This window comes from Onychomys torridus, chromosome 3 (assembly GCF_903995425.1).
Source record: "Onychomys torridus chromosome 3, mOncTor1.1, whole genome shotgun sequence".
In the NCBI taxonomy this organism is placed as follows: Eukaryota; Metazoa; Chordata; class Mammalia; order Rodentia; family Cricetidae; genus Onychomys; species Onychomys torridus.
The window spans coordinates 35,323,050-35,335,408 of record NC_050445.1 but is presented as its reverse complement, the minus strand read 5'-3'; the positions used below and the strand labels follow the sequence as shown (position 1 = coordinate 35,335,408).

Here is a 12,359-nt window from a genome sequence, read left to right as displayed (position 1 = left end):
CATAAAAAGCCAGGCATGGCTGCACACATGTAATCCAGTGCTAAGGGGGCAGATACAAGTGGATTCTTGGGTGTCACTGGCCAGGCAGACTGCTCCTCAGGAACAGCACTTGGGTCTCCTGCACACACACACACACACACACACACACACACACACACACACACACCCCTCTGGCCTCTACATGCATGCACACATACACATAAAACATGCAAACATGCATGCACATTAAAAAAAAATCTGCTGAAGAAATGGAGTTCTCTGTCACCTTAGTGACAACTAGAGCCCTGAAAAGTGTATTTCTTTTCTGAAAGATCATCTTCTGCAGCTCTGATGTAAGTGTGGAGAATCACATCGTCAGAATGGAATTGTACAACAGACACTGCAAATCCCTTTCGAAGGACGTTTACACCAGGGCATTTTTAGTTGATTGTGTTGAGTGAGACCAGCTCGCTGTGATTTTATGAGGACAAGCTTCTCAATGCTGTCTTAAAACTTATTTCCACATTTCAGGGAACAAAAGCTTCAAAACCTACTAAGCCTGCAGCATCGGATCTTCCTGTTCCTGCTGAAGGTGTCCGCAATATCAAGAGCATGTGGGAGAGAGGGAACGTGTTTTCCTCTCCCTCAGCCTCGGGAACACCAAATAAGGTATGAGTGTGGCTCTTGTCATCTTCAGTTTTGAAGAGTGGATTTTTCCCCATTTGTATTAGGAATAGCCTTAATTCACAACAAATGCAATAAAGAATGTATGATCTGCACTTTGATTTACGGGAATAAAAAAAAGGCAAAAGAAAGCAAACTCATAGAGAATGTATGCAAGGGGCTGGCCTGTGTACTCAGTTATGGCCATGGACCACTAAATGAAGTGCTTGCCTTTAATTATCAGCCATTAGGTTTGGGATGGGATGAGGGGACATGGAAGAAAAACTGATACTCCTCTTTTTTTAAAGATTTATTTTTCTTTTATGTGTATGGGTGTTTTGCCTGTATGTATATCTGTGCACTATGTGCAAGCCAGGTACCTGCAGAGGTCAGAAGAGAGCATAGGATGCTCTGGAACTGGAGTTACAAATGGTTGGGAGCCACTATGTGGGTGTTGGGAATTGAACCTAGGTCCTCTGGAAAAGCAGCCAGTGCTCTTAACCACTGAGTCACCTTTCCAGCCCCCTAATATTCTTTCTAAAGGGACAGAATCAATACAATAAATATACATTATTATAAAGGAGAACATATTAAATTGGCTTATGTGGTAGAGGCTGAGTCAACAACGACTGGGTACTCACTGGAGAGGCTGAGAACCCACTGAAGGTGGCTATTTAGCCCACTGTACTAGATGCTTCAGCAGTCCCAATCTGGTAATGAAGACCTGGGGATACCTGGAGAGCTACTGGGCTTTAGTCCACACTGGAAGGATGAAAAACAGGGTTCTTATGTCAGCAAAGGAAGGCTGGCTACCTAAACCACCAGACAGATGCACTCCCCAGCAAGCCGTGAAGCACATGAGCAAAGCAGTGCTTCTTCACATCTGGGGGTGGGGCATCAAGTGTCCTCCTCCTCTTCTCTAGTTACTCCTTCAGTCAGGATGCTAATCAAGATCTACCACTCAGATTTAAGGATACTTGAAGTCGCTCGGAAGATTTCCTAGGTAAATGTACTTTTTTCTTTAGTATTTGCAATGACTGGCTTTTTTGCAGGAAACCGCTGGCCTGAAGGTGGGAGTTTCCAGCCGGATCAATGAATGGCTAACTAAATCACCAGATGGCAACAAGTCCCCTGCTCCAAAGCCTTCTGTAAGTAGCTTGGGGGATTTCTGAGTTTCTAGGATCTCACAACCTATACAGCAGAATAAAAGAGCAGTTGGCTCACCTGCCTGGGAAGACTGATTTGTTTTTTGTTTTGTTGTTGTTGTTGTTGTTGTTTTGGTTTTTTGAGACAGGGTTTCTCTGTGTAGTTTTGCGCCTTTCCTGGAACTCACTTGGTAGCCCAGGCTGGCCTCAAACTCAAAGAGATCCGCCTGCCTCTGCCTCCCGAGTGCTGGGATTACAGGCATGCGCTACCACCGCCCAGCCTAAGAATGGCTTTCTTAACCCCTGCCGCCGCTGCTGAGCAGCACACTGGTGGGTGTGCAGACTTAGAGCAGCCTGAGCAGCTGCACCATGAGTCGAGATAACACAGAGCCTGGCCTCTGCCTGAGTGAGAGGGAAACTTGGCCATCACACACGATGCTGGGGCAGTTCAATCAAGACCCTCTGCATTTCTTTCTCTTTTCCTTTATTTGTTTATTTACTTACCTGTTTATTTGGCTTCTAGTCTATAAATCACACACAGGAATGTGAAATCAAAATGCCATGTTAGTCTGGTTACTTCTCTATTACAAGTTTCAAGACTTATTCCCAAAAGATTGCATATTTTAAGCTAGGCGGGGGTGGTGCACACCTTTAATCCCAGCACTCAGGAGGCAGAGGCAGTCGGATCTTTGTGAGTTTGAGGCCAGCCTGGTTTACAGAGCAAGATCCAGGACAGGCACCAAAACTACACAGAGAAATCTTCTGTCTCAAAAAACCAAAACCAAGAAAAAAGCAAAGAAAAGATTGTGTGTTTTGAGGCCATGTTTTCTAATTTTACTTAATTTCTAAAACTTAACACAAAATAGTTATTTAGTAGCTTTTGAAATAATTGCTAATATATATAATATAAATTGAATCATTTGTTATCAACACCTGCAAAGGAAAACCATAAAAAATTGAAACTAGAAAATTGGAATAATCCCCGCCACCATACACCATAACCAATAAAAATGAAAACTACAAAAACTGGCTTCATATTATTTTAGAGCACTAAAACTTTCTTATTTACTAAGTATAAGCTAGTTATACAAATATTCCTTTAACTCTTTCATTGAATATATGTAATTGCCTTACATTGTTACTAGAATAAATAAATTATTCGTGTTTCCCCATTCAGCCTTCTCTGCTAAGCTGGCTCTGTAGTTTTATTGGTATCAAGGGAGCAAAAGTGAATTGCCATAAGCCACATTCATTGTTTTTAAGTGATTTAGTGTGTGTGTGTGTGTGTGTGTGTGTGTGTGTTTGAGTCGGGGTCTCTCTACATAGCCCTGGCTGTCCTGGAACTCACTATATAGACCAGGCTGGCCTTGAACATAGCCTTCCCTCTTTAAGAAGAAAGCATCCCAGATCCCAAGCCTTTAAAGAGTTAAGCCCTTGTAGCATTTCAGTTCATCTGTTGACTCTACATATAATCTCCAACGTCACTAAATCCTAGCACTTCCCAAATTATAAAGGAGAGACGGAAGTGTTTACATTCCCTTCTTGGGTGCAACACCTTGAGCTTTTTAGTTAATATTCTACCCAAGAATCTTTTCATAATGCTTCACAGGAGGTATATGCCACAGTGAACTCAATTTACAGTTGTGAAAACATTATACATTGAAAAACTATCCCTCTGTCCCCAAGTAGGTAAAGGCGAGGGAGTCAATAAAAGAAGAAAGGAGAGGCAAGACACCACACCCAGATGTGTCTTTGGGGCCTCAAGTTTCACCACCAGCCATCTCGACATGAAAGTATAAATGAGTTTTAAATAGAAATGAATTATGGTCATTTCTGTCAGTGTTATGGTTCTATACCCATGATTACTAATTTTTTTTTAATTTTTGAATTATGGATCCCTTTGATAGTCAAATGAAACTAAAGACCCTTCTATAACTTGTAAATTTGGGACGTCCATAGACACCCGCCCACCTTGAGATACTCTCATGAGAGAAAAAGGAAGGACACAAAGATAAATGCTTTGAGTATGGCATCCTACCTCTACAGAGGAGATGATCATTCCTTTCCTCCCATGTTTATAGCATGTGTGGTCTAGTTCCTTCCTGTACCAAGTTGTCCTTTTGTGTTTGGTCCAGTGCTTTCTCTCTAGTCTGTTATCAACACCTGACATGACCAGCTTCCCACCTGATACATTGCCATCCTAGTGTAAGGGTTGAAAAAGTTAAATATAAGTGGAGTTATTATCATAGATGTAACTGTATTAAGGATCCCACACCAAAGATTAGCAATAACAGTTCCTGGGGTTATTGATGGCCCTTCTAAAAAGTGACAGGACAGAAAAGTAATACAGGGGACTTATAAAATCAATGGCTACTTCACCTCCTATTTAGTGACTTGTAGACTTACCTAAGAAAGCAGAGAAGGAAAGAATATGACAGTTAGTATAGATTTTAGTGATCACCTTCTTCCCATTGGGTTTGGTGGATTTCTGTGGCCTCAAGTAAGAACCAGATTAGAAATAAGACTTACATATTTTATGCCATAAATAAAATACTAGTTTGGTTATACTCATTAAGCCTTTTTAAGCTTTGCACATCCAAGTTTGACCTTTGGTACTCTGGTTAGACTGATCCTGAGTCCAGGATGTCAGAGCATTATCTGCAAGCAGCATCCATCCAATAGGAGAACTCTTATAGTAACTTCTGATTCTGGATGAGATACAATTCTCAACCAATTTTTAATTCTCACCATGGGTAGATAGAGGAGAAACCTTAGGTTTGTTGTTTGCTAGTATTTCTCGTGTAGCCATGAGAACAAAGTCAGAGTTTCTTCAACAAAACAGTCTTTATCCATAGTGAAACTCCCACAAGTAGAAAAGTAATCCACAGGACTATCGCTAGTGTGTTGAGTTCTACAACTCCAGAAAAAAAGCCACACAGGACATAATAGTTATGGCCTCATTCTCAGCGATGCCAAGAATTACAGGTGCTCAAAATTCTCATCACTATCCCCCAGAAAATGAGCATATTTAAAATTAAACACCATCTTGCCTTGTGTATTTTTCTGGGACATTCAAGCTACTTATGAGTAAAATTTATAGACTTCCAGTATAACTTCTTAACTGGAATTCACTTCTGAATGTTTTAGCTGGTTTGTCTATTCTTTGTGTCTAAACTGCGTGTTATGGAGCAATTGAAGTGCTAACTTGTCTTTCTTTTTGTTTAAAAAGAATGATGTCTTTCTCAGCTGGCTTCTCTTCTTCACTCTTTCGTCTCTGGTTGACTGGAAACCTGCCTTTCCTGCCTTCATTTCTCCCTTTTCTCCCAGAGTGGGTCTTTCTCTAACATATAGTCTTATCAGGTAATTCCATTTATATTTCCTCTTTGATTTGAAAATACTGGCTTACAATGTGGATGTTGATATTTTCTTAAAACACCTTATTTAAACTCTGTAAGTGATCTCGAAAGATTCATCAACACTACTTCAGGGAAATGCAATCTATTTTCTTAGGTAGGAACACTCATGTGAAAGAAAAATATTTGTCATCTATGAGTCAAATAAATAAGCGATTATACCCCGCTTTTCAGAGCTTCTGCCAGTGTGTTCCTTACTACAGTTGCCAATGTTTTTAGGTCTTCCAGACAATTTGGCAACTTTTACCCACATTGGCAAATGTAGTGGAATTCTTTTTTTTTCTTTTTAAATATGATTTGTTGCCTAATGTTTCCAAGTTAAATAGGTATTACTTTCTAATAGAAGATCAGGAATTCATGCCACAGGCCCATAAACTCAATAAGAGTATGACAAATCTTCATATGGCATTATTTAACAGTGCATGTTCAGTATTGAGAGGCCAGTGCTCTGTGTCAAAATATGTTCATCGAAACTGAGTATGTTCATCAAAACTGGTATCTATGGAAAACTACAGCTGCTAGCTTTGCCTTCCTAATGAGAAAAGGCATTGCCAAAGTAAGCAGTCCTATTTCAGTACAACACATTCATTTTCTCCAAACTACCCATGCCAAACACTAATATAAGCAAAGCCTGGAAGAAAAGTAAGTGGAAACAGAAATTTGGATTCCCTATCCAAATGAAATTAATTATGAGGCAGTAAACAGGAACCCATAGCTGTATAACTATTATGGGTCATATTTTACTGTTTCCTTCCCAGAATTCACACATATTCTTAACATACATACATCATTAGTTGCCCACATCTCTTAGGGTTACCATTTGTGACACATGATTATTTTTATGGGACTAGGTTCTACTAATCCACTTCTGAACTATATGTTTGGTCATCAAGAAACAGAATGATTTTAGTGTCTTCCTTCAGGTTGCCAGACCCTAAGACAGTGGTCCTATATAAGGGAGTTGTTAGGACATGAATAAAACACTACAGGGAATGACCTGGGGAGATGGGAGCCAGCAAAGAATGTGTTAGAGAGCACAGAACCATGGGGGCTAGCAGAATTTTAGTTCCATGCAGACACTACAGAGGTCAGGTGCTTCCAAGTGTGCTCCCTAAGCCACAGTGGGCTTGAGAAGCACTCTAACCTTCCAGCCTGCCTCTTGGGTAGGCAACATGGACATCTGTAGCCAGAGAGTTGTTAGTGAAGGACCCAGATGCTATATGCATTTCCAGCCCATTCTCATGAAACAGGCCAAGGTCTGTTCACAAGTCAGGTAACAGCTAGCGGTTCTTCCATTTTGGATAGTGGATGTACTAGCTAGCTTATGTAGGCCTAGCCAGAAATCATGAATGGTTACCTATCATTTTTTTTCTTGTTTTCTTTCATTAGGACTTAAGGCCAGGGGACGTATCTGGCAAGCGAAACCTCTGGGAAAAGCAATCTGTGGACAAGGTCACTTCCCCCACTAAGGTAATATCCTGGGGGGGGCGGGGAGGTCCTGTGTCAGCAATTGGTTTTTTTTGTTGTTGTTGTTGTTTTGTTTTGTTTTGTTTTGTTTTTCCTGATGAATTGTGGAATAAGATATCCTGAGGTCAAATGAGAAATATTGCTGACTCACAAATCTGTGCTTGGATGACCATCAGTTTCTAAAAGTCTTGTGTGTAGCTCAGAGAAAGGCCAATTTACAAAGTCATTAGCACTGCCTGTTTGTCAGGCTTACAGCATCAATGGCTCAGTCACGGAATGGTTTCCAATAAGACAGTTTCTGAAGAGTTGTAGTTGTGGAAAAGCTCGCCAAGAGGGCCATATGGGATAAGCATGAGCTATCTTTCTTGGCTGGGTCCCTGATTGGCTACACAGTTATTTGGGGTAAAAGAAATCTCTTGGGAGAAACTGTGTGTCTCCTTCATTGTCTCCATTTCTAGGACTCTCCCAGGAGACACTGCCCACAGCCTCAGACTTCAGGTGGCTATGGGGAAAAAAATGTTAATAGACAAAATAAGCCATCCAGTGAAGAGTAATGGCTAAGAATGCTTGGTCCTCTAGGAAAGGGGTTTGCATATTTTTCAGAAACACACTCTGGGTGGTGTTAAGAATACACTCAGAGAATAACCAGTACTGCTGGTTGTATAAGGAGGCAGTGCATTCCTAATTGTGGCCTTTCCCCCTTTCAAGAAACAGATCCAGCCTGTCCCCCAGTAAGAGAAAATTTAGAAAGAGAACTCAGCTCAGTAGTAAGGTGAGAATAGTCTGCTTCCAAGTACTGCAGAACCCTAGGATAGAGACTTCTTCAGCAAACTCCAGGCTAACGAGCTTTCTGACGGCAGCTAGAGGGTCACTGAGATCCACTGCAGTGGGGAGTGAGGTCCCCCTTTTCTGCATTCTGCACTCTTCAACCTGGTGCAGCTGCCCAAGCATGCCACTCCACCTTCTCCGTCAGTTATAGATTGCTCTTTCAATCCAGTGAAAGCCACCAGCCCAGCCTCTCTACTTAAAGTGACTTCTAAATACTCCCATTATCCAAATGATTGCTAAGTATGCTAAGAAGGACCCAGTGATGATCACCACTGCCCACCACTAAGACTGAGGGAACAGTTACTGTTTGGTAGGCACCATTACCAGCTCATGTGATCCTCCAGCTACTGGGAAAGGCAAGTGGTAGGACTATTCCCATTTTATAGCTGAAGAAAATGAGGCACTGAGAAATTAAATAACTTTTGTAAAAGAACTTGTCTAACAAGTAGCCAAATGTGCACTGAGGGGTAAGAAAGTAGGCTCAGTTGTTAAGAGCATTTGCTGCTCCTGCAGATGTCCCAGGTTTGATTCCCAGCACCCACATAGCAGCTCACAACCCTCTGTAACTACAGTACCAGGGGATCGGCACCCTCTCCTAGCCTCCAAGGGCACTAGGCATGCAGTCAAAACACAAACATAAAACAAAAATAAAAATTTTTATGTTCAAAAAATACCTACACTGATACTCAAGCACTCTGTCTGCTCTGAGCCTACATTCTTTTTATTTATTTATTATTTATTTATTCTTTTTTCTTTCTTTCTTTCTTTCTTTCTTTCTTTCTTTCTTTCTTTCTTTATTTATTTATTTATTTATTTATTTATTTGAGACAGGGTTTCTCTGTGTAACAGCCCTGGCTGTCCTGGAACTCATTTTGTAGACCAGGTTGGCCTCAAACTCACAGAGATCAACCTGCCTCTGCCTCCCAAGTGCTGGGATTAAAGGCATTTGCCACAATGCCTGGCTTCTGAGCCTACAGTCTTAACCACTACCCATAATATTTTTTTAGAATGTACATTCAGCAGAAAATGTAATGTTCATAAATTCCCTTCATAATTTTCTATTGGTGGCAGGGTAAGGATGATTGTTTCTTTTTAAACACAAAGAATGAACTTGTGGGCCTAAGACTCAAATCCTGGTAGCATAGATATATCTTCCAAAGTAGTGGTCCAAGTATTATGACAGCTTCCTTTCTGAGTAGGGGATGCTGACTATCTACTGTCACAGGTATCAGAGGCCCTGTGTTCACACTGGAGCTATGGAAAGTAGAGCAAAACCACTCTGGAATGGTGGGACTAAAAGGACACCTCTCATACAGGACAGCATGGAGGGTGCACCAGGGACTGTGCAGCATGGTGGTCCAAAGTGGAGGGGTACAGTTCAAGATGGCTAGGGGTATATGGGAGAAAAGCAGGGGTAAGCATATCCTCTGTCATAATTACATGTTGATATTACATGTTGATGTGGCCTTGACTGAGCTAATCAGTCATGTAAAACACTGGAAATTCCCAGTCCGAACTGTATAGCTTAAAAGCCATCTTGACTTTGAGTGTCCTGAGAAAAGATGAAGGTCAATGTAGGAGAGGAACATCCAGGAGAAAGAAAAAGTGAAAAAAAAAAAAAATCAGTAGAAAGGCGGAGTGAAAGGTCCCATTGGAACAGAATGCCAGTAGTACCCTTCCCTTTCATGTTGTTTATAGTTACTCCTGTCATACCGTGAGTCTTTTCAGTTTATTTTTCTGGCAAAATCTGTCCTACTGAAACACTGCGGGCTGCTGATTTAAAGTTCTCTTCTCTCAGCAGGTTTGAAGCCATCGGAGAAAGAACCCAACTGCAAGACGTCTTGCTGGGCCAGCTCAGTTGTAGGGGGCTAATTGCTCTGTTTATATTTATGTTGATTTACTAAATTGGGTTCATTTTCCTTTTCTTTTTTAATTTTTCCAATATCCCAGTAAACCCATGTATATGCTCACTATATTTAATAATCACAACTAGAGATGTTCATGGTCAAAGTACTGCTTTTGCAGAGGAGCCTGTTTCTAAAGAAACTCATGCTGTGAAATAGACTCACTACTGTCTACTGTCATCTGTACAGTGACACCAACCACATTGGAAGTCAACAAAAGGAATTCGAGGTTAAGATTATCTGAGGAATGTATGCAGGATCTGGGGGGAGGGGGGCGGGGAATGAACCGTAGGTTTGGTTTTGTTTCAATAAAGACATCATGTTTCTGCACTTTAGACTAAAGCATGGAAGAAATTATCGAAGAAGGCAATCGAGAATATCTGAAAGTAACCCATTTCAGATCTGATATGGGGCAATAATGATTATCTTTTTAAAAAACGAAGATGGACTGTTGAGATATTGCTTTTTTTATGTGCTGATTCATAGACTTAATTGGATGGTTATTTTAGCTGACAGTGGTACTGATTTTTTTTTCAGGTTGATTGCTTTGTGGATTTTTTTGGTAGTGATAGTAGCCTGAACCACATTTAGATAACACAACTATGTAATGTATGTGCATACATGTATACAGACACACTAATGGTAGACTGCTCTTAAATGTGCTTGTCTATTATATTTAGTAGTATGTCCTTGTAAGTAACCAATATCACAGCTTTTGGAGGTTAAAAATCACAATATTATATTAATATCTGCCAGTAGAAACATGGAAGTTAAGTATAGCTATGTTTTCAATGCCCAATGACGTCTAAGAAAAAAGTATTTGAAAAAAGAGATTAGAAGTGTCAAAATCAGTTGAAATTTCTTATAAGACATAGTATTTAGTTTATAATTGAGGGCAGTCTTGAAGTCCAGTGTGAATTTTATTAAGTCTACCATCTGGACCACGCTCAAAGCCTACTTATTTGTAACAGTGAAGTTCCCCCAAAAATGACCTATATGATATCTAAGGTTTCTTCTTTCTCTCCTTAAAGCCAGGCATTCTGGTGACAGTATTGCACAAATTAGAATTCGTGTAAATGCCTAAACAAAGACCAACTTTACCTTGTGTAGAAGCAGACAGGTAAAGTGAGCAAAGGCAGGACTTCTATCTTTATGTACTCAGACTTTTTAAATTAAAATTTTCTGTCTTTATTAGTCAGTTGGTACTGTCCTAAGTTGATAATAGCTTTCAATTTCAAAACTATATGTAAATTTTAATAGTGTTACTCTCCCCCTCAGGGGTCTTTAGGAACTCTACCATTACAACACGTCTTCATTCTTCCTAGTAGATAATGAAAAGTACTCCAGCATCTTACAAAATGTTCTTATATAGGCCATTCTCTGCATACAGTGTCATTGTACAAACTCATACCTCAGCTGACTTAACCCAAATTATCTTAGTCGCCATTCCTTCTGCATTGGGAGAGCCTCCAAAATAACCATTTCTAATCCACACATTTCCCTTCAAGAGGGAAGGGCTGGCTTGAGGGGTAACTGCTGCCTTGAAAAGTGTATTTTTCTCATGAATTAGTAAGAGTTAGTTGGATTCCTTAGCTTTTAGCAAACTTGGGCCAAAGGAAGGAAAGCCACTAAGACTACACAAATCATCTACCCATGACAGAGTAGACATAAGTCTATGATAAGATAAACTAGAATGCACATGGTGCACCATGGAAATGACTTCCATCATTGGAGTAAAATGGATCAAAGTTCAATTTAAGGCTGATGGTGAGGGAACATGTGTTAAAGCTTTGAACAAAGGTCTTCTGACAGCTATTATCTAGATTTTATTGAGTTTTTGTTGCTTTTAAGCAAGTTCAAAGTTGTAAAATAATATCTTGATCCTAAATTTTATTCCAATATTTGGATGACATGAGTTTTAGGGTAGAATTTTGTTCTGTTTGGATTTCATCTTTGGGAAAGCAAATTCCTCATTTACTTATTCAATTACAGCTCTCTGTTATCTTTAAGAGAGGAATCTGCCATTGTTAAAAACATTATAAACCCTTGGTATTTTTCACTGATGACTGATCGCTGCAATAAAAATGTATTGTGAAAATGCATCCACAATAAATGGAATTCTTCCAAATATCTCTGCCTCATGCATTTTTCTTTGCTCTATTGATTGTGAGAAATGTGTCTGTAATAAAGAGGATGGCAAGGTGCTTGCACTTCACATTGAGTGTTGGTTTCATTCTATAAAAGAAAAAAGCATTTTGAGAAAGGATTTCATGTAGCCCAGGCTATCCTGGAACAAATTATGAAGCCAAGAATGACCCTAAACTCCTGATCTTCCTGCCTCCATCTCTCAAGTGCTGAGGTTACAAGTAATTGTTAGCATGCTTGGCACAGATCAGACTACAGGGAATTTTCTAACCAAATGCTCATAAGTGCCCTGAGGTGGACAACTGACAGAACATTTAAAAAATTCTCCTTCTAAATAAAAGTAAAGTCTAGATGCACAGCACATGCTTGTGATCTGGGGTACTCAGGAGGCTGGAGGCAGGAAGAGGCATGGATTTTGTTCATCGTCTTGTTCCCAGCTTTATAGTTTGTGTGTCAGTCCATTTAATCTCAGCTCCACAGATAATACTGACCACTTACTTCACTCCACTTCAGATTTCATAGAATTTTTGCTGCAGCATGTTGTTTTAAGGAACACTCAATATATTTTATAAGGTATGCACGTCATTTAATAGGTCTGGACAGGTCCCTGAGAGTGCATTTCCAACGATTCTGATGCTAGGGTGGCTCTGCTGTTTTGCCGATGTTGCTTTGAGAAGCCAGTTCTTCCTCCCCTCCTCCTCCACTTTACCTTTCTCCCCTCCTCCTCTTTTCCCCACCCACTTAGGTCTGTGTGAGAATGTGCTTCAAACATTGTCAGTGACAACAAATGAGAGCACTGACTAGGACCAACACTT

General features: G+C 40.2%; 1 protein-coding gene across 1 annotated transcript in view; it reads left to right on the top strand.

The window, feature by feature from the left end:
• The window catches only part of Cald1 (caldesmon 1), a 71,623-nt gene extending 60,094 nt beyond the window's left edge, over positions 1-11,529 (top strand). The window contains exons 10-13 of the mRNA XM_036181446.1: positions 511-648; positions 1,695-1,790; positions 6,590-6,670; positions 9,294-11,529. Of these exons, the coding sequence (XP_036037339.1) occupies positions 511-648; positions 1,695-1,790; positions 6,590-6,670; positions 9,294-9,302 (324 nt within the window). The 3' untranslated portion in view covers positions 9,303-11,529. The remainder of the gene's footprint in view (positions 1-510; positions 649-1,694; positions 1,791-6,589; positions 6,671-9,293) is intronic.
• Positions 11,530-12,359: the final 830 nt, after the last annotated feature.